The sequence below is a fragment of the Aethalodelphis obliquidens genome, unplaced genomic scaffold (genome assembly GCF_003676395.1).
Source record: "Aethalodelphis obliquidens isolate GAN/ISIS:26980383/991018 unplaced genomic scaffold, ASM367639v1 scaffold111, whole genome shotgun sequence".
In the NCBI taxonomy this organism is placed as follows: domain Eukaryota; kingdom Metazoa; phylum Chordata; class Mammalia; order Artiodactyla; family Delphinidae; genus Aethalodelphis; species Aethalodelphis obliquidens.
The window spans coordinates 1314566-1334915 of record NW_020838055.1 but is presented as its reverse complement, the minus strand read 5'-3'; the positions used below and the strand labels follow the sequence as shown (position 1 = coordinate 1334915).

Here is a 20350-nt window from a genome sequence, read left to right as displayed (position 1 = left end):
GACTCTTCCCAGTCTGGAGCTAGCTCAGCAGCCCCCAAGAGCATGGAAGAGTTGGCCTCTCTGCCCCAAGGCGGCAGGTTCTTGCCCTGCTTGACTCGAGGTGGGTGGGGCTGGGCGCGAGAGATGAGACAGATTGTGGAACTCGAGGTATCAGCATTTGCTGGGAACATTTGACTCGATTTTTCATTTGTTTCCTTATTCCCCCTCTGGGCCCCTTTGATGTCCCTGCTTCATCAGCCACAGCTAATTTTGATTTAACAGCAATATGCTGGGGCCCCCAGATTATGAAGTCTCAGTGCCAGTGTGAGAGGGAGGTGAACATTGGCAGGACATTCAGCCCCTTCGTGGCACTACCTTCCCAGCAGAGACACAAAGTTTCCTAGGGGAGTAATGAGCGTGGGGCGGGGTGAGGAGAGCACAGCTCCCAGGGCCTGAGGCTGCCTAGAGGGCGCTTTGGTGTCACCTCGCCCCTGAGCCTTGGTGTCCTCATCTGTGAAATGGGCAGAGTGATGGCAGGACCTACCTCGCAGGGGTGGCTCAGGATCCAATGTGTTGTGCACACACAGCGTCCAAAACAGCACCTGTCCCTGTGCTCAGGTGTTGGGCAGAGTCTGCCAGACATGCTCGTTTCTTTTCCTCTCCCTCCTTCCCTCCTTCTCTGCCTTCCGTCCTTCTGAGCCCAGGCCCAGCTCAAACACCATCCCTCTGTGACTTGGGTAACCACAACTTTCGTCCATTTACAAATACCCATCCCCTTCCTCTCCCCTCCCCTTCCTCTCTTCAGCCACTGTCAAGGGTTGACATTTGAGGGAGGAGGTTGCTTATCAAGGAAAGATTTGCCCTGCAGGTTCCAGAGGGCCTCCCAGCGCAGCATTTTTGACACATCCCCTTTGGGGGATGCAGTCGTTTGCCTTCATGCTGGTGGCGTTTAAAAATAAAAGTTTAATTGATGTACAACCTACGTGTAGAAAAGTGCACGGTTAATATACGTACAGCTAGGTGAGTTATCACAAGATGAACACCGTCCTGTAATCACAACCCAAATCAAGAAAAACCCCCACATTACCAGCACCCTGAAGCCCCACTCCTGCCCCACCGATCACTTTCCCACCCCTTCTGCCTAAAGTTTCCACTCTCCTATCTTGTGAGGTCATAGGCTCATCTGACCTGTTCTTGAGCTTTATATAAACACAGTCAGAGCTATGCACAAAGGTAGACACAACTTTGTGTCCGATCTCTTTCACTCAGCATTGTATTTTTGAGATTCAGCCCTGTTATAGTGGGTAGCAGCAATTCTTGTTGCTTTATAATTTATTTTTCCTGTCTACCGCTAAGAGACATTTTGAATGTTAGGGGTAATGCTCCTGTGAACATTCCTGTCTGTGCTTTTGGTGCGCGTGCACACAGTTCTATTAGGTGTCCACTTAGGCAGGGCTGCACAGGAGCTGGCTCATCTGGGCTCATGAAAACCAGCTGTTAGATTGCGAGAAGCTTGCAGAATTTTGCCCCACTCTGACCTTTTTCCCTTGCATTCCCGTTATTCTCGATGTTATTTATGTCTATTGTTACCTGTTTGGCAGGAACACTGTGTAACGTGATATTACTCATCTCTTCCCAACTCCAGATTCAGTGATGTCCATCCACGTTGGCAATATGAAATCAGTCACCTTGGAAATTAGCAAATGCTACAAATCAGGGCTTAATAGATTGTTGTTTTTTATGGATTGTCTAGAGTTAGACTTAAGAAAGTGATAGAGAAAATGTCCACAATGCAGATTAAACTAATAAGTGTGTCATCTCTGTAGCTATAACATCATAAATAGCACAAACAATTGAGAAAATATTTTTCAGTTGTATGGTACTGGAAAACGATTATGTATCTGATTCAGGAAAGACATTGCTCACATCACCGACAAATAAGTGAAGTTCTGACATGCATCTAGTCGTTTCTCTTTCATCTTGCTCTTTAACATGAAAAAATACATCAAGCAATAGTCATGCTGGAATTACACTCCCAGAACCCGTTATTAAGCACTTAGCAGCCCAGCCCTGGTCATGGGGCTTATTGTGCTTTAGCTGATACTGCCAAATGGTTCTCCAAATGGGTTGTACCCATTCGTATGTCTGTTTGTGGGGTTTTAAACAAGATTCAGTTGTACTTTGTAGTCCTATCTCAGGACCAGCAGTTTCCTGGAAACTGAGGCCATGGCGGAGCAAACTAGCTGACACAGGCTGGGTAATAATTATCCGCAAAAGATTCCATAAGCAAACGCTAGTTCCGTAGGGCCGCTTGCTGACGTGTGATCTGGGCAGGGAGGGGGGCTGCAGGAAGGAAGAGTTCACGCAGGTGCAGCTACTCGGCTTCCTGGAGGGGCCAGCCCTTTGCTGGCTCTGAGAATTTGAGTGATGAGGGGAGGCACCAGGTATCAGGGCGGGAACAGCCTGTGAGCATTGCAGGGCAAGGAGTATGGCTGGAGTATCTTCCCGTAAACAATGGCAGAGGGCACAGAGCTGGGGGCAACTCCACTGGTAGCTGTATCCCTACTGTCCGGGTCTCCTGTCCTTTATGTATCAGCCCCATGGCCCACCTGGAAGGAAGCCTGAACTAGGCTGTCCCTGGGGCAGAAGCCCAGTGTGAGAAAGCTCTTCTCCTTCTCAAGGCTTCTCTCATGGGTTTAATTCTCACATCTTATGGATCACTGCTCAGCTCTGATCTCCGTAAATTCTTTAGTGCACTGAAATCTGTGGCCAACACAAAGTGGCCCATAAAATGATGAATAAACATTGTCCAAAAATGCACACAAGGCCTTCTGAAGCTTGTGAGTGCACCCATTGTTCTCCCTGCAGCCAGGGTAGATGTTTCCTTCCCTTTCGCTCAGGGGTAAGCCAACAATCGATCACGAAGCAGTGGTCAACAATCAGTCACAAAGCACTGTTAGTCATGAAATTCACAGAGGCAGGCTCTGTGCTAGACGTGGACCATACAGAGAAACACTCCAGCCCTTCTGGGTCCCTGTGCAAGGAAGGAACCGACATGCATGGAACAGTGCCGATAAGCTGAAGGCTTGAATGGGAGACTGTCTGCACTCCACTGCTGCAGGCGTGGGTAGGGCAGGGGCAGAAGGGTCAGAGTGGGACTTGAGGGGGCCATTAGGAAGGTTGTCCCAGGCTCCTAACATGTAAGAATGATCCATCAGCATGATACAGAGTGTTTCCTGAGGCCCTGGAGTTGGACAGTGTTTTGGGTAATTAGACATCAGCATTATCCCGGGGAGAAAATGGACCCATGACCCCCAAAATAATTTTAAATAAAGCCCCAGACCTCTGCCTTTGACTTCTGCAGTACCAGTGCATTCTGAGTGGTGGTGAGTCAGGGAGCTTCCTCTCTCACAATCCGTCTGGAGGTCCAGGGGTCTGTCAGTCCGATGGTGTTCAGAATGGAGCTTCTGGTCCACCCCCTCTCGATCTGTTCCATCCACAGTCTTCCAAATCTCAGTTAATGGAAGTCCATCCTTGAGCTTCTCAGGCCAAGCACCTTGGAGTCGTCTTCCACTCCTGACCTTCACACCCCGTATCCCCCGGTAATGTAAGCAAATCCCATGGTGTCCACCTATCAAATGTGCCTAGAATTCAACCTGTCTTTCCACCTCCCCGCTGCTGCACCCCAGGCGAAGCTGTCTCATCTCTGTCCCTGATTATTGCCGAGCCTGCGCAATTGCCTCTCTGCTCCCTCTCAGTCTATTTTTAGCCCCCACCCCGCTGTGGCTTCTACCTTCCCAGAGTAAAAGAGGGAGTTCCTCCAGTTACCCACAAGGCCCCACAATTCCTCGTCCCTATACTCTCTCTCAGTCACTTGGTTCCAGCAAGGCCACCTTGTGGAGGTTGCTGGAAGATGCCAGAGTGAGGGTGTGTGGGGACTTTCCCTGCCCCTTTCAGAGCTGCCGCAGGTGGGAGGCAGACTCCCTCTCCCGTTTATAGGGCACTGAGCACAGGCATGTCTTCCATGCCTTTTCCTGGACATTCTCATCTCCCATCATGGTAACTGCCTGCTCACTTGTTTTTTGCTGTTGGGGGCAGGGACCAGGTCTGGTTCATTTTGGTGACACAGCTCTTGACAAGTGCCTGGACCAGAATAAATGCTCAATGAGGATGTTTTCAACTGAAAGGAACCCCACTCCTCCCCTAGTGCAAGGAGTCAGGAAGCCAGATTCTACCTAGCCCTCCCTGGGCGAGTCTGGGCAGGCCACATGCCCGCCTCTGGGCTTAGAGACCCTACTTGTAAAATAGCATCAAAGGAAACATTCAACTCTGAGAGTGTCTGATTTTTTTTTTGCTCAAGTTATTTCATAGGAACAACCTCAAGCCAGAATATTTCCAAATATCCTGGAAATTGCTCACTTCTCTCTTTCCTCCATTTGCAAATAGTCATCGGGCTCTGCTTCATCTAGCACGTCCCCAGGCTTTGCTACCAGTTCCTCATTCTACGAGTCATCTTCTGCCTTTAAACCCTCATCTTGGCCATCTGGCATCCATGTTGCACCCTGCTGCTGCTTCCTCAACAAGGTGAACCATTCCCGATGACTAGGGAATGATGGGTTCAGAACAAGCTAGTCCTGGACTCACCCCTCAGTCCGTGGCACTCTCTGCGGCCCCTGCAAAGCACATCACCTGTCCTTAGTCACCAACATAATGACCCTCAGCTCTTGAGGAAGTGGCCAAGTGACCACATGGGCTCTGGGAATTCTTTCCTTGTAGCCCAGAGAATTTTGGAGGTAGGAGCAGAGGTAAGACCTAAGAGTCAGGAGGCAGCTGACTGGAAGATGGATTAGAAAATGCCAAGATGAGCCAGTGAGGCTGCTAGGAGGGGCCTTAGAATTAATAAGTGAATTTAATGAGGTTGCCAGATAATAAGGATAATATCCAAAAATAGATTGTATTTGTAATACTAGCAATTATTAGGAAACAAAATAAAAATCAGAAAATGAAAAGAAAAAAAGGATGATCTCACTAACATAATGTTCAATGAAAGGAACCAGATACAAGAAAATACATATTGTATGATTCAATTTACATAAAGTTCAAACAGAGGCAAAAGTAAACTATAGTGTTAAAAATTAGAATAGTAGTTAACTTTGGGGACAGAGAGAGGGGTGTTGGTTTGAATGGAGGTATAAAGAGGCTTCTGAAAATTGGCAATGTTTTCTTTTTAGACCTGAGTGGTGGTTACATAAGTGTTCTTTTTGGGATAATTTATTGAGCTGTACACTTACATTTTTACACTTTTCTGTATGACAGTCATTTTTTTAAAAGTTCAAAAAAAACTCCTTGGCCAGCTTGAGTAGGTGATCCACAATTTAAGCCAGTTGGCTATAGCCAGATCAAAAGAGCCATGGGATTCAAGAATAGCCCTTTGCAGGACAGTATGGGAGGGGAAAAGGGAGATGTGGGGGAGGAGAGAGCCAGAAGAAAGTGATCTCATTTCACAGAGGGTTTCTGCAAAGAATAATGGGTTCTCATTCTCTCTCTACGTCTCTGTGTCTGTGTGTGTGTCTCCCCCATATCTGAACATTCACACCTGCGTTTCTCAAAATGTTGGCTTGGTTGCTTGTTTTAAAACTACCTAGGTTCTTATTCAAGGTTATGACTTTGTTGTCTTTTGGGAGGAACTCAAGCTCCCCATTGCTGACTCTTTGACCCATTGATTATCTAGAAGTGTGAAGCTTAGTTTCTGAGTGTTTGGAGGTGTTCCTATCTCTGTTCTTGATTTCTAGTTTGATTTAAATGTGATCAAACACATTTTGTACGATTTAAATTCTTTTAAATTTGTTGAAGTTTGTTTTATGTCCCAGGATGTGGTCTATCTTGGTAAATGTTCTGTGGACACTTGAGGACAATGTGTATTCTGCTGTTGTTGGACAGTGTTCCATAAATGTTGATTAGATCTTCGTTGGTGGTGTTGTTGGATTGGTCCTTACCCTTGCTGATTTGCTGTCTCCCTGTTCTATCAGTTGTTGAGAGAGGAGTTTGATGCTTCCAACTATAATTATAAATTTATCTATTTCTCCTTTTAGTTCTATCAGCTCTGTTTTTTGGTGCATACCCATTTAGGATGTTATGATCTCTTGGTGTGTTGACTCTTACCATTATGTAATATTCCAAGCTGCCCCTAATAATTTTCTTCGCTCTGAATTTGACTTTATCTGATATTAATACAGCCACTCCTACTTTCTTTTTAATTAACATTTACATGGTATATATATTTCCATTCTTTTACTTTCAACCTAGATATGTTGTTACATATTTTAGTGAGTTTCTTGTAGACAGCCAATGCAGGGTTGTTTTTTTAAAACACTCTGCTAATCCCAGTCTTTTAATTGGAATAGTTAGACTATTTATAGTTGATATAATTATTGATATATTAGGGTTAAGTCTGTCATTTTATTTTAATTTTTGTTTGTTTTCCCTATTTTTACATTTTCACTGTTTTCTTTTACCTACTGTCTTGTGGGTTACTTAAACATTTTTTAGAATTCCATTTTGATTTATCTATAGTGTTTTTTGGTTTTTTTTTTTTTTTTGATGTGGACCATTTTTAAAGTCTTTATTGAATTTGTTACATTATTGCTTCTGTTTTATGTTTTGGTTTTTTGGCTGCAAGGATGCGTGATCTTAGCTCCCCAACTGGGGATCAAACCCTCATCCCCTGCATTGTAAGGCAAAGTCTTAACCACTGGGCCACCAGAGAAGGCCCTGTCTATAGTGTTTTTGAGTGTATCTCTTTGTATAATTTACGTAGTGGTTGCTCTAGGTATTACTTCGCACACACAATTTATCACAATATACTGGCCTGTTAGGTTGAATATGGACCCCAGAGGTGTACATGTCCTGATTCCTGGAACCTATAAGTATGTTACCTCACGTGGCAAAAGGGACTTTGCAGATATGATTGAATTACAGATCTTGAGATGGGGAGATTATCCTGGTGGGCCCAATGTAACCACAAGGGTTTTTATAAGAAGGAGGCAGGAGAGTCAGTGTGAGAGACTGAGATACGATGCTGGAAACAGAAGTGGGAGTGAGGTGGGGCCAAGATGCAAGGAATATGGTGGGCCTCTAGAAGATGGAAAAGGCCAGGAAGTGGCTCCTCTGGAGTCTCCAGAAGGAGCACAGCCTGGTGTTCTTTAGCCCACTGAGGATAACTTGAACCTCTACCTTTACAACTTTAAGATGATTCATTCATATTGTTTAAACCACTATATCTATCATCTCCAGGGTTTAAGCTGTACTTAGCAGGAGGAACAGGGAGAGATGTGCCTACTCAATCTTTGTCCAGCACTGGAAGTTGGGTGTGCTGCTTTGGGGTGCTGGTGGGATTTCAGGATGAGTTGTCTGGTTCACGGCTGAGCGCACCTCCAAGTAGGCATGAGATCTGGGTGGGCAATACAGTTCTGGGGGTTTTCGGCACAGAGTGGGTTTAATCCAAAGGGGGAAGGGGGATGAGATTCCTTAGGGACGGGGTGTAGCGGCGGTGGCGGGGCAAGGGGAGATGACTTGGAACCACTGTTAGCTCTGTGGTTCTGAAAGATTCCCTCGGGGACGGACTGCAGTGGGGGAGCTGAGAGGCAAGGGAGTGGTCAGGAGCCCAGGCAGGAGCCCAGGGCCATCTTGTGACCATGGAAGAGAAAGGAACATGTGGACATAAGGGCAGAATGAAGAAGGACTCGGTACATTTGGGCCCTGGATCACACGTAGTGGGTGAAGGAGAAAGGGAATCAGAAAGACACACAAGTATGAACCCGGAGAGACTGAGAACATGGGCCCAGCCCTACCAGACTGGAGTGAAGAGAAGACCACAAGGAAGGGCAGGGGTTCCGGGGTGCAAGGAGAAAGGGCAGGAAGGAGAAAGGGCAGGAAGGACAAGCAGAGAAGTCTTGATTGCTGAGTTTCCTTTACAAATGGGGCAACATTGGGCAACACCGCTATTGGTTCAGAGCCCTTGCTCTCCTGTCCCCCAGCCCCCTCCCCTCAGAGTCCCCCACAAACACCACAGCTCCAGGGGGTCAGCTCTCTTTTCAAGAGGGACAACCAGGTGGCTGAGCTTTAAGAGTCTTTTCCTGAATGGATTTTTGGAAATTAATTCTCGCTGCAGGAAGGTTTTGCTCAGGGTCAAGATTGGCTTGGTGGATCAAGAAAAGGGGCCTCCTGCTACCCCCATACCCCTCCTCTCACTCTCAGTGTGAACACACAGGAGGTTAAGGATGAGTGGACAGGATGCCCGGAGAGAGCCCTGGGCTAGTGCCTGCTGAGCAACCTTGGGAGAGTGTCATTTCTGGGATAAGACACACTTGTAGGATAAATGCCACAGCTCACGGGCAGGCACCTCCTGAAGGGCCCTGGGTCTGTGCTAGTTTCACTTCTGGTTGCAGCTGAATAGAAGATGCATAGGAACAGAAGGAGGACCGAGGAGGCTAGAATCTAGAGCTGGGAGGGAAGGAAGGGAAGGGAATGGAAAGGGCGTGTCCCCACGGAAGACCCCCCTGGCAGGTGCTAGTGAGAGGCCCTAGGCTGCCAGGGACCCCTCTGGAGATTCCAACAAGCCTTTGACTGCAAACCAACCCACTAAGTTGAAAGCACCTCTGGCCTTGAAAGGGAGGCACAGGAGGGTTTGGGGGTGTCTGGAACGCTGCCTCCACGGTTCTCCCAGCTCATCACTGGCGTTTCCGTGGTGCTCTCCTGCTGCCCTCTCATTTTGTCTTTGGAAGCTGATGTGGGGAGGAAAGAGGCCTTTTGCTAGAAGTAGGTCCTAGCTTCCCTGTAGGAGAGTGCTGGGTGCCGGGGTTGATGGAGGAATCTCCTCTTCAGCCTTTCGCATCCGCTCCCTGCTGCCATGCTCTTACCGACCCTCCTCGGGACACCAGGCAGGCAGGTGCTGCACAGCACAGGGTGGGACACTTCTCGACTCTCCTGCGCTTTTGTGCAGGGCCCCTCCTCCTCTGTTCCATCAGATGGGGCCTTGGGTTCTCTCAGCTCTGATGTTCCTGCTCCCTCCCGAGGTCCGAGGCAGTACCAGAATGTCCCCCCTGCTGGGAGGCCTCTGCAGGGCACAGGGTAGGGAGGAGGAAGGATGGGTGCAGCCACCCCCCATCACACTGTGCTGGGGCTTCTTCCCACCTCCGGGGGGATGAGAAGGGTGCCATCAATTAGAATTGTAACCAAAGGATTTGGTGCGGGGGGTTGCTTGGCTTCTCGCCCCAGCTTTCTCCACACTCACTCAGTCAACAAGCCCTCAGTGAGGCTCTTCCTGGGCCCGAGATGGGTCAGCCACAGACCCTTCCCCCTGGAGCTCAGCGCTGGGGGCTCTGGGTGCCGGAGATGGGCCAGTAATTGCAATGACTGTGGTAGAAGGAGGCTGAGTCAGGCTCAGTGCAGGCTCCCAGAGGAGGGGCACCCAGGACAACTGCAGACACATGTTTAAGAAGGAGGGAGGGAGAGACAGAGCTAGAGATGGAGAAAGAAGCCAAGGAGAGAGAGACAGAAAGTGAGAAGGAGAGGGGAGGAGGCCGGGATTAGAGACAGAGATACGGAGAAGGGGCCGGAGAGCAGGACAGGGTAAGACTGAACACTTTAGAACATGGGGGCACCTGGGGCAACCATGTGTTCTGTGATAAGGAGGGGCATGTGGGGAAACTACCTCTGCCATTGTCTCCACCCCAGGTGCGCTGTTCCCTTCGCTGTCAAAGCTCCCTGCGACACCTCTGTCTGTAAATCTGCACACTGGAAGGCAGCTCTCAGCACACACAGCCCTTCCCGCTGGACCAGGTGCCTCCAGAGGCCATTTCTGCTCCCCTTGTACCCTTGTGACCAGCTGAGCCCCACACGGTGAGGACTCATGAGTGTCTGCAAATATGGACAATAGCTTGCCTGTACTGAGCCTGTGTATGCATCTCAAACATCAGGTTTGAACTCTGCCCACTGCACAAGGTGGGTATTATTTGTGTCCCTTTTTTGCACCTGGGGAAACAGGCTTAGAAAGGTTGAGAGTCTGGCCCACGTCCAGGTGGCTGTTTAGGGTGGAGCAGGTTGAAACCCAGTTGTCCAAACCCACCTCCTGAGCTTCTAACCACATCTCCCCTGGGCCCTCCAGCCTGCCAGACTGTCCAGGGAAGAAGTGAATGGGGGGCTGAGGAAGGGAAGCCCACCTGGAGCAGTGGTCTGGGGACTGAGCACTCCTGGCCCAGAGGAGCTGGAGAGACGGAGCAACGGCCTCACCCAGGGAAATGGAGGAAAACGGTGGTTCCTTGTTCCGCTAAGTACCCATCTCAAGCTCCTTCTCGGCGAAAGCCCATCCGACCTTCCCTCGTGGGGTGCAGGCAGCAGACATGGAGGCCTCCGGCCAGCTGAGCTAAGATCCTGAAGGCCACTGGGCAGGACCCTCCCTCCCAGAATGTGGCCCCAGGAGAGGGGCAGCGAAAGGGCCCCCAGGGCTCAGGTGCTTCCCCCCTGGGCATTTCCCTGGGCAAAGGGCCTCATTCCTTCTGGGAAGAAATTTGCATGGCTGGCCCTGGGCCAGCCTCCACCATCGTCCAGGCTGCCCTTCGCTGACACCTTCCTGGAAAACTCTCCCTAGGCCTGGCGTACTGCCCATTCTCATCTCAGTGGTGTGATGATTAGGTGCTCATGGAATCTGATTTCTGCCAGGGACATGGGGTGCCACCCTGACCAGCAAGACTGAAATCTTGCAATTGGGCCAACCTGGGGTGTTTCCACTGCCCCTTCGACTGCTGGGGAGAGTGTCCCTCAGCAGGTCTGCGGGTGCTGGCCCCGGGAGGGCCCGGCCCTGGGAGGAGAGGGTCCCCGCGGGGCAAGGGTCCTGACTCTGAGGAGGGGTAGTGAGGAGGAGGAAGGGGAAGAAGTCTGTGCATGGAGATGGAAATGCTTTGTCTCTGTGGGTTCTTTGTAAATTGGGCAACAATTGGCAATAAGACCTATTAGTTCACAAAAGCACGGTTTTCCTGCCACTGAGCTTCAGCTGAGCTCCCTCGTGACGGCACCCCAAACCCCACAGGTGTGTCCGAAGACTCTCGGGGACCTTCGGCTCTATGCAAGGGCCCAGCTCCAGCGAAGGCCTTGCTCCAGAAATCACGGTCATCACACTGGCTGGAAGGCAGGGAGCTCTCCATCCATCTCTTGCTCATTCTTGCTTACTTCCTGATCTCTCTTCAGGGTGGTCAGCACAGGATTGACCAAACCAATAAGAGGTCATGGGACAGGAGTCAGGGGTCAGTGACAGGTTTCTAGCTGCATGATGGTGGACGAGCTACTTTGCCTGAATCCCCTCGTCTGGAATGAGGTCTAATGAGGCCATCATGGTGCTTCTGTGAAGCCATGGCTGATGTGTGAAGGGTCTGGACAGTGCCTGATCCACAGGAGGGTCCAATACTGCCGCTGAGAGCAAGAGCGGAGGCCATCCCTGGGCCCCAGTCTCTGTATCCGGCGCTCTCAGAGAGTTCTGGGCCTGGTGGAAAAGAGCGCGCGTGGCTGCGGGCCTAACGGGAGACTCGGGGTTAGTCATTTGGTCTCCGTATCTCACTCACTGCGTGACCACAGGCAATCCTCAGTTTCCCTCTTTTTAGAGCGGAAACAGTGACTTTCTTACCTCAGAGAGCTATTGTTAGAGTCACGGGAGACAAAGTGACCGACAGCTCTGTTCGGGGTTGAAAGTGCCATCTAAACGCTGAGGACTATTATCTTCTGCCTCCTGGGATGCCCCCCACCCCCTCACACACACACAGGCACTGCATGCCCCCAAATAATGACAAACATAGGCAGAGGTGTGCTGTAAACTGGCTTTCTTACAGGGAAAAATGACATGATTTATAGAATTTGCTCATTTCCATGGTGTAAATATTCCCACCATGACTGATTCCAAGCTACCAATGGTTTAACAAACCACCACGACATCCCAAATATTTAACAAGTGGCTCTCTACCAAGCCAGTAACCTGACACCACTGGCAGGGGCAGGAAACAAGGCCTTCGTCTCCTGTCAGCCAGCCTGGAAGCCCCCATGGGAGTAGATGTCTTGGGAAATTTTTTTTTTTTTTTTTGCGGTACGTGGGCCTCTCACTGCTGTGACCTCTCCCGTTGCGGAGCACAGGCTCCGGATGCGCAGGCTCAGCGGCCATGGCTCACGGGCCCAGCCGCTCCACGGCATGTGGGATCTTCCCAGACCAGGGCACGAATCTGTGTCCCCTGCGTCGGCAGGCGGACTCTCAACCACTGCGCCACCAGGGAAGCCCATTGGGAACTCCTTTTTTCCTTTACTCCATCTGGAGCCAATTCTGCCCAGATCCCTCATTTCCTTCCAACACTTCTCTTGGGGGTTGAAGCTGGAGGACTCCAGAGAGGGCAGGGTGTGGGGTTTGCTGCCCATTTGTCGGGAGGGCTTAGCTTGCACAAGCAAAGGGTCGCTGTGTGAACCTCGGGAGTGGAGAGAGGGTGGGGTCCTTGGGGAAGAGCCTCCCTCACCTGCCTGTGAAACACCAGCTCCTGCCATTACACTCGGGTTTGTACCACATCCACCTTCTTTGTATTCCTTATATTCATGCCATGCTACCGTCTCAGCATCTAGAAACCTGCGTCCTACCTCCCTGCAGGCTTTTCAAGATCTGGCCCAGCTCCTGGCACATCAGAGGTGCCCCATAGATGGATGTTGAATTAACGGGTAAATTGATGACTCCAGGCACACAGGCTCTGGGGCGACCGGCATAGCCAGACCAGGCTCTGTCTTTCAGATTTGACACACTGCAGGCAGGATCTTTTGCCCTGCTCTGTCCTTCCTCCTCACTCATTCACCCATCCATTCAACCAATATTAATCATTAAGTGCCCGGCACACATGTAGGGCTACCTGGCCAGAGGATTTGAGGATGACTCCGAGGCTCTTTGTCTGGTGGGTTTGGTGGAAAATGGTAGGAAATATGAGAGGAGATGCAGGGCTGGAGGGAGCAGAGGAGTTCCATTTTAGATGCACTGACTGTAGTGCTTGCTGGACCTGCAGGAAGAGCTGTCCAGGGGCACAGAGACACCTGTGTGGAGCTGAGGATGGAGGAGGTGACTTTGTTAATCCTTCTTCAATAAGTGTTCCAGGCCAGAAAGCCCAGAGCGGCTTTTTGTTGTTCCTCCAGGTCACCGGATCCATGCTCCAGAGACTTGACTTGGCTCTTTCCTCTACCTGGAATTCTCTTTGTAGAAACCCTACCTTTCCTTCAGGTACCCAGGTCAAATGCTCTTTTTCAAAGTCTTCTGGGACCCTCATGATGGGAACCAGTCAGTCAGGCCTCCTTTGGCTTCCACCCTCACTCTGTTTATGCTGCCTTGCCTCTTTCCAGGTGGCCTGTGCCTACCCCTGTCCCCCATTGTGCCATGAGCTCCTGAGGGCAAGGACGGACCCCTCTTCTCTGTGTCCCTCATGGCACCCACCAGTTCTGGCATGAAAGAGTGAATGAATGAACGTTGATAACAGATCAGTTGAACTTTGTCTTCTGGGCAGGCCCACCCCCTTCATCAGCTTCCCCTGCAGATGGCCTGGGGGCTGCTCTGCGGTGTTCAGCTGAGCACAACCCTGGCCTGAGGCTGGGCCTTCCCGAAGACACAGCGTGCAAACAGTCTGCCCTGTTGCCTGCCCCAGTCCTGCCTCCAGGGCGGCCCTTAAGCTCAGCCTCTCTGTTTTGGCCCCAGGTTCTCTGTGTTCCTGCCAGCAGATATAAGAGGATCTAGAGGCCTCTGACCTCCCAACACATCCCTTTTCTAATTTGCACTTGGAGATACAGACATGGGTTGTGACATTTCTTAGTTCTTTTATAATCATGGAAAGGCAAAGCCAAATTGCTAATTTACATAAAAAGATGTTTCAGTGCTCCTGAGAACTAGCCAGTTTTGTATTACTTCATTATTTTTGAAACAGCTTATTGCAATTATTGATGAAAGCAACTTTTAATGTTGTGACACTGTATTTCCAAACGATGAGAGACCCTGGATCTGTCACCCCAAAGCCTGGCTGGTGATTCTGGTGCTGAACCTTGGACCCCACTCTTGTGCCCATCAAGCAGGATCCCTGGTCAGACACCACTGTCGTGCCTTGGCAGCATCCACACCCAGACAGAAGGGCCCCACAGCCTCCCTGAGGGCCTCAAAGACTTGGGCTGGCTCTGCTTCTCCATGGCCAAGTGCTGCTCGCTACATGCCCACTCTCAACAGTGCTGTCTCCCTAGGTCTTGCCCCTCTGCTCCAAGAAATGCTTTTTGTACCAAGTAGTCTAAGCAAAGAATCAAGACCAGCTTTTCAGGACAAGCAGATTTCAGAATAACATATTGTCCAGACTAAACAGTAGAGGGAATGTTTAGATGACCTGCGATTTCCCTCATCGTTAGTACCTGACTTCTTCACTTAGCATCTCCTGGAACTAAGTTCACATCAATACATGCAGGGTGGCCTGCTCTTTCTGGGGCCTTCAGTGTGTCCCCCTGTAGGCACAGAACCATGCTCTATGTCAGAGGTTCCCAACCTTTTTGGCACCAGGGACCAGTTTCGTGGAAGACAATTTTTTCATGGAACGGGGCGGGGAGGGGCTGGTAAAGGAGTGTTGTTCAGGCGGTAATGTGAGCGATGGGGAGCGGCAGGTGAAGCTTTGCTCGCTCGCTGCCGATCACCTCCTGCCATGCAGACCAGTACTTGTCCGTGGCCCGGGGGTCAGGGACCCCTGCTCTGTGTGACCCCCCCCCCCCCCACACCGTGATGGACATTTAGTTTGCTTGCAATCAGTGAACGATAAGCAGGGCTGCACTGGAGACCCCTGTATGTGAGCCATTGTGCATCAAGGGAGTGTATTTAAGAGATGTAGAAGCAGACTTCTAGTTCTAGAATTTAAAAGCAGCTTCCTGAAATAGGGTCGGCTTGTGTACTGAGGACAAAATAGGACATTTATCAAAATGAGATTCCCATCTCCCATCTCATACTGCCACAAAACAAAACAAAAACAAAACAAGTGGTAGGCTATCCTTTACATTGGTAAATGAGGGAACCGGGAGACAGCTGTTGGTCACTGAGGCCTCTGGCTCTGTTTTCTGGGAGTCGTGTTGTGGTCTCAGGAGGGCCCCATGGGCAGCCTGGGTCAGGCAATGGGCAGCCTCTGGTACCTCCGCTAGCTGTGCCCGCCTGCTGCGGACCTCGGGCCAGGCAGCGAGTCCCCTTTCGAACGCTGGGCTGGCTGCTGTGTGCAGATGGAGGGGCATCCTTCTGTCCTAACGGGCTCCCCAGCGCTTTAGATACCATCTGTACAGTCAAGATGATCCACAAAGGTTCACCTTAGGACCGCTTCTCTGTGTCCCACTCTCTAGGAAGCACTGAGACCAGAGGGAGGGCAGAACTTAGGGGCTGCCACTCCCCAGGGGCTGCAGACTAGTGGGAGAGGAAAAACATCCCCAATCCAGGCAGCACCAGGGCAGACTTGAGAGGTGGGTGTGGGCTGGGTATCCTCTCGGGTGTGCCAAGCCCAGCCCAGGCACCGTTCCGGCTTCCTCTGTCCTCTCCCCGCTGCTGCTTCCCTTCAAGCAACTAGTAGACCTGGGGAGGGGGAGGGGGAGGGGAGGCGGGGCGGGGGCGCTTATTGGGCCGCAGGGCGTGGCTAACCTCGTGAGGTCACCAAGCGCTGGATAAACGGGTGCAGAGCGAGCGCAGGTGGTAGAGCCTTCGTCGCCTCAAGAGCCCAGACATGAAGCTCTTCTTCCCCGCCCTGCTGTCCCTTGGGGCCCTTGGTGAGTGCGGGTACCTGGGGGCACGCCCCTCCGGGCGGGCGTCCGGGTCCCCTGGCCCCTCAGTGCGGGCATCCCGGTCCCGCGCACCGCCAGGTGGGCACCAGCGCCTGCAGCGAGGGAGGAGCCCGGGAGTGGGCCGGCTCCCGCCCACTCTCCTGGGGAGGGGCTCGAGCAGGGCTCCGCGAAGCAGGTTGGGTCTTTTCCCTAGAGCTGGCAGAGCTCCCCGAAGGGTCTTCCGGGTCCCTGTCCCATTTTGTCCTACCCATAGTACTGTTACATGCGTATACATGGAGGGGGACAATGAGACTCAGAGAGGGTGAGCGACTTGCCCAAGATACACAGGAGACTGGAGATGGGATCCCAGCTCCTGCAAGGACTATGTAACTTGGGCAAGAGAGAGTCTTTCTGAACCTTAGTTTCATTTAAAAATGGTCCAATTCTCTTCCCACACAGCTGTGAGGAGGGGGCAGTGTCCACCTGCTCTGTGGTAGGCAAAGGTGTACACAAGCCTCCCACTGCAGAAGGTCAGGGGTGGTGGCACAGACCCTGCTGATGGGACCCTTCTGCCAGAGGGTGTGAGAGAAGTGATTGGTTTCTGGTTTTTAATGTGCCAGGACTAGAAGGGGACTAAACAGAAGGGACTAAACAATTGTTAGTTCTGTACCCAAGTATCTGAAATAATTTCTGGGATGTTCCCAGGACACTCACCTATGATGGACATTAGTGATGTAAATGTGAGGGCAGGGCTTCCTGCAGTGGAGGGGGAGGGTCCAGGGCAGCAGCGGTAAGGGCTCGAGGGCGTCAGCACCTAGGCAGTGTGTATGCATGGGGCTCAGAGTGAAAGCCCAGGTGTCACCCCCTTCCCCCAGTGGCAGCCCAGTGCAGCCTCCTCCTGTCCTAGGGCATCTACTCTGGGCTGGGAGCTTCCTGGATGAAAAGGGGTGGCTAAAGGATAGCAATGAGCTTATGCCCCCAAACCTGTCCCTGTCTTTTCTGGTCCCCTTCTCCAAATTCCTTCCCATGGGTATTGGTTATTTCTCTCTTCTCTAAGGCAGGATTGGCCTAGCCAGGACCAACTGCTCAGGACCAACTTCCCTTCTGCTCCCTGACACGTGGCCTGCTTGGGCCCACAGCACAGGGTCAGGGCCACCTGGGAGAGGCCCGAGGGGTAGGAAGCCTTGCTTTCCTAGAGGTGGTTACCGGCGGTGGTCTGGATTCTGGCTCAGAGTTGCACCACTGGGTTCCATTTTCACTTGAATCTTTGGTTGTCTTGGCCCCCACAGAGGTCTGCAGTTTAAATCCTGCAGTCCATGGGATGGTGGCCAATGTCCCAAAGTGTCACGGAATCCCTTGTCCTACCCAGTGGAAGGAGTGGCAGCTGCCCTAGGGGATTCCTGCCCTGCTTCTCATGCGTGTCCTGGCTGGCAAAGGCTGGGTGGGGTGGGAAGAGTAACTCCATCCCAGCCTCTGCCTTTGAGACAGGGGCACTACATGTCTGCACAGAAGGAATCTGAGGATTTGTACTTTCAGGAAGATTCCCTCGAGGCTCAGGTGGGCAGCATCTGAGTGACTGAGACAGATCAGGAGCAAGGCTAGGGATACAGGAGGGGCCAGGCCCAGACCTGCTTCAGGGAGCGTTTTGTCTTGAGAGGGGCACATAGCTTCAGAGCTGGCTGGTGGGAGCTGTGGAGGGGATGAGCAGAATGCTGTGTTCTGCACCCAGCCCTGGTGTTTGGGGGGGCTGGGGACTGTGGATCTCAGAAAACCTCTCAGTGACGCTTTAGTTTCTTCGTTCATCCCCTCCCAGGGGAGCAAACGAGCTCTTCCCCATGTTCCCATTCCTGCCCCTGCTCACGCCCTCCCCCCAGCTTGAGACGTGGTCTTCGTTTTGCTCTCTCCCTTCAGGTCCCATCTATTACTAAGCTACCTTTGGACACCAACTCCTTATTTGGGCCCTGTTCTCCATTCTCGATGCCTTTCTGCCTGGTTCCCAGGTTTCAGTCCACTTGTCCCTGCCCTCCCAATGAGTCACTGCTCCACTGCTTCCCGATAAGAACTTCTTGGGCCAGCATTGGAGGCTCTCCATGATCTGACCCCAAACACTTTACCAGCCCCATCTCCATGGCAGCCCGTCTCTAACCCAGTTAGCCTAAATAGGCAGGGGGTTTGGTGTCTGACTGCCTAGGTTCAAATCCTAGATCCTAACTTATTAGTTGTGAAACCTTGGGCAAGCCACATAACTAGTTGAAGCCACAGTTTCATCACCTGGAAAATGCGGATATCAGCAAAATTCACAATAAGGAGGGGCTGGGAGGTTTGAAGGAGACATAACACATGAAGGGCTGAGTAAAGACCTGCGTAGAGCGTGCTTGCAACTGTCGTTGTGCACGTGGCCCATTGTTCCCACCTCTTGGAATGCCCCCGCCCCCCCATTATTGGCTGAGGTCATGGGGACATCACTCCTGGCGTGGTATTTGTTCTCTTCTAGAGCATTCCTCATACGTAGCGTCCTCTTTGGGGGCTTTTGCCTCTCCAGATGGGAGGTGAGAGCTGGTGCTGTCTGCTTGCACGTTCCTCTGCATATCACTCAGTGCTGTGTATACAGAGAGCGTCCAGGACATGCTATTGGGTCACAAACGGCTGAATCAGATAAGGCCAGTTCTCACTTCGGGACAGTTCCAGGAAGGTTTCCAAGGATAGATTACACCCCCAGACATGTCCCTGGGATGACGGCTGGTGGAGGAAGGGTGTGGCAGCCACACCCTTGGCGGGTGTCTCAATACCCTGGTGGGTCTGACTGCGCGGGGGAAGGCTCATGAATAGGAGGTGGCAGAGGGCTGAATGGTCCACCCCAAAGCACATCCTAAAGGGGAGGCGGCTTTTGCAACCAAGAGTTTTTTGTTTTTGGTAACGGCTTTACTGAGGTATATTTTACATATCATAAAATTCACCTATTTAAAGTGTACAATTTAACGATTTTTAGGAACTTTACCAAGTGGTGCAACCATCACGGTAAACCAGTTTTAGAACATTTCCATCCCCCCATAAGAGTCCTCTCTCTGGTACAGTGGTGAACGGTGATAACTCAGGCAAACCCACCCAAACTGACAACACCTACTGCAGCTACTGACAAGGCGTGCGGTGCATTTTCCTTTGTTCCTTTGGCATCCTCTGGGAGATGCTCGTAGCCACAACAATCTAGAGAGACCCAGATTCCAGGTGGGACGTTGCCACTGCTGAGCAGCCATCACTCAGTGTCCTCGAGAGTCAGATTCCACACCAGAAACACAGGAGTAATCATCCCTTCCCTGCCTGCCTCCCACGTTCCAGGGGAGAAAGCAGGTGGAAGAACTCCATAAACCGATAGAAGGCAGCATCATTGTTTTTTTTCAGGGAATAGGAAGTATGTCAGTCATAGGAGGGCAACGATCCAGATCGTCTCCTCTAATTTGTTGAGAAGTACAGCCCTCTGGCCAGCATGGTGTTGTCATTAGGCTAGCAAGACACCTCCATTTGAGGAGAGTGGCCTGACTTAGCCACAGAATGGAGAGGGAAGGGGAGGACAACTCCATGAGAGGGTGAGGCCGTCTCTTCCATGGGCAGTGGTGGAGCCCTCACTCCTCGGCTTCTTTCTCCCAGGACTGTGTCTGGCTGTCCCTACGAAATATGTTCGATGGTGCGCCATATCACTACCAGAGTGGTTAAAATGCTACCGATGGCGATGGAGGATGAAAACACTGGGTACTCCCTCTGTCACCTGTGTGTGGAGGACCTCTCGCTTTGAATGTATCCAGGCCATTGCGGTAAGTCCATGCCATAGGTTGGGTGGGACCAGACTGAAAGGGACAGGATCCGAGCGCAATAGAATATGTGTTCTCCCTGCTCCCTCTGTCCTTCTTCATGGAAACCTGTAAGCTGGGAGCTGTCCTCTCTCATAGGACATGATGCTATTTTGAAAGCAGAAATTAACATTCTGAAGTGGAGAACCACGTGTAGGGAAACTGGGATTGCCACAGAAATTGTGAATAAGGCAAAAATTTGAAAGCACCAGAGTGAATATGCGGCAGCTCTGACAAGTGACTGCCATTTACACTCTATAAAGAACTCTAAGTCAATTGGTAAGAAACGTAGGATCATATAAGAAAAACAACACGAGGAGATGGAGTTCATAATGAATAAAAATACTTACGAAAATGTTCCCCTTCATAATCAAGAGAAATACAAATCTAAGCAATTTGTTAGCACTCGCATTTCCTGAATAATAACCCTTAATAAAATGAAACCCTGGCCCACTGGTGAGTCTATAGTGAAATTGATCCTCATAGCGAGTGGCATTCCAGGTTAGAAACGAGTCAGCTGGAAAGCAGAATGGCAATGACAGTCAAGGCCTTGGAGATAAAATGCCTATTGTCTGGGCAATCCCACCCTCAGATGCCTATCCGAAGGCAACAGGTCATCAGAAGGAAAAACAAGCTATGAGGACAAAGCTGTCCATAAAAGTACAGTTTTAACAGCAAAGAGTTAGAAGGAACCCAAG

At 51.0% G+C, this 20350-nt stretch overlaps 1 protein-coding gene across 2 annotated transcripts in view; it reads left to right on the top strand.

Moving 5' to 3' along the window:
* The first annotated feature begins 15641 nt into the window (after positions 1-15641).
* LTF (lactotransferrin) overlaps positions 15642-20350 on the top strand; it is a 28568-nt gene continuing 23859 nt past the window's right edge. The window contains exons 1-2 of one of the 2 annotated variants that reach the window (XM_027097006.1): positions 15642-15813; positions 19453-19616. In XM_027097006.1, coding sequence (XP_026952807.1) covers positions 15771-15813; positions 19453-19616 — 207 coding nt within the window. In that variant the 5' untranslated portion in view covers positions 15642-15770. The remainder of the gene's footprint in view (positions 15814-19452; positions 19617-20350) is intronic. The other variant, XM_027097007.1, reaches the window with a different exon arrangement.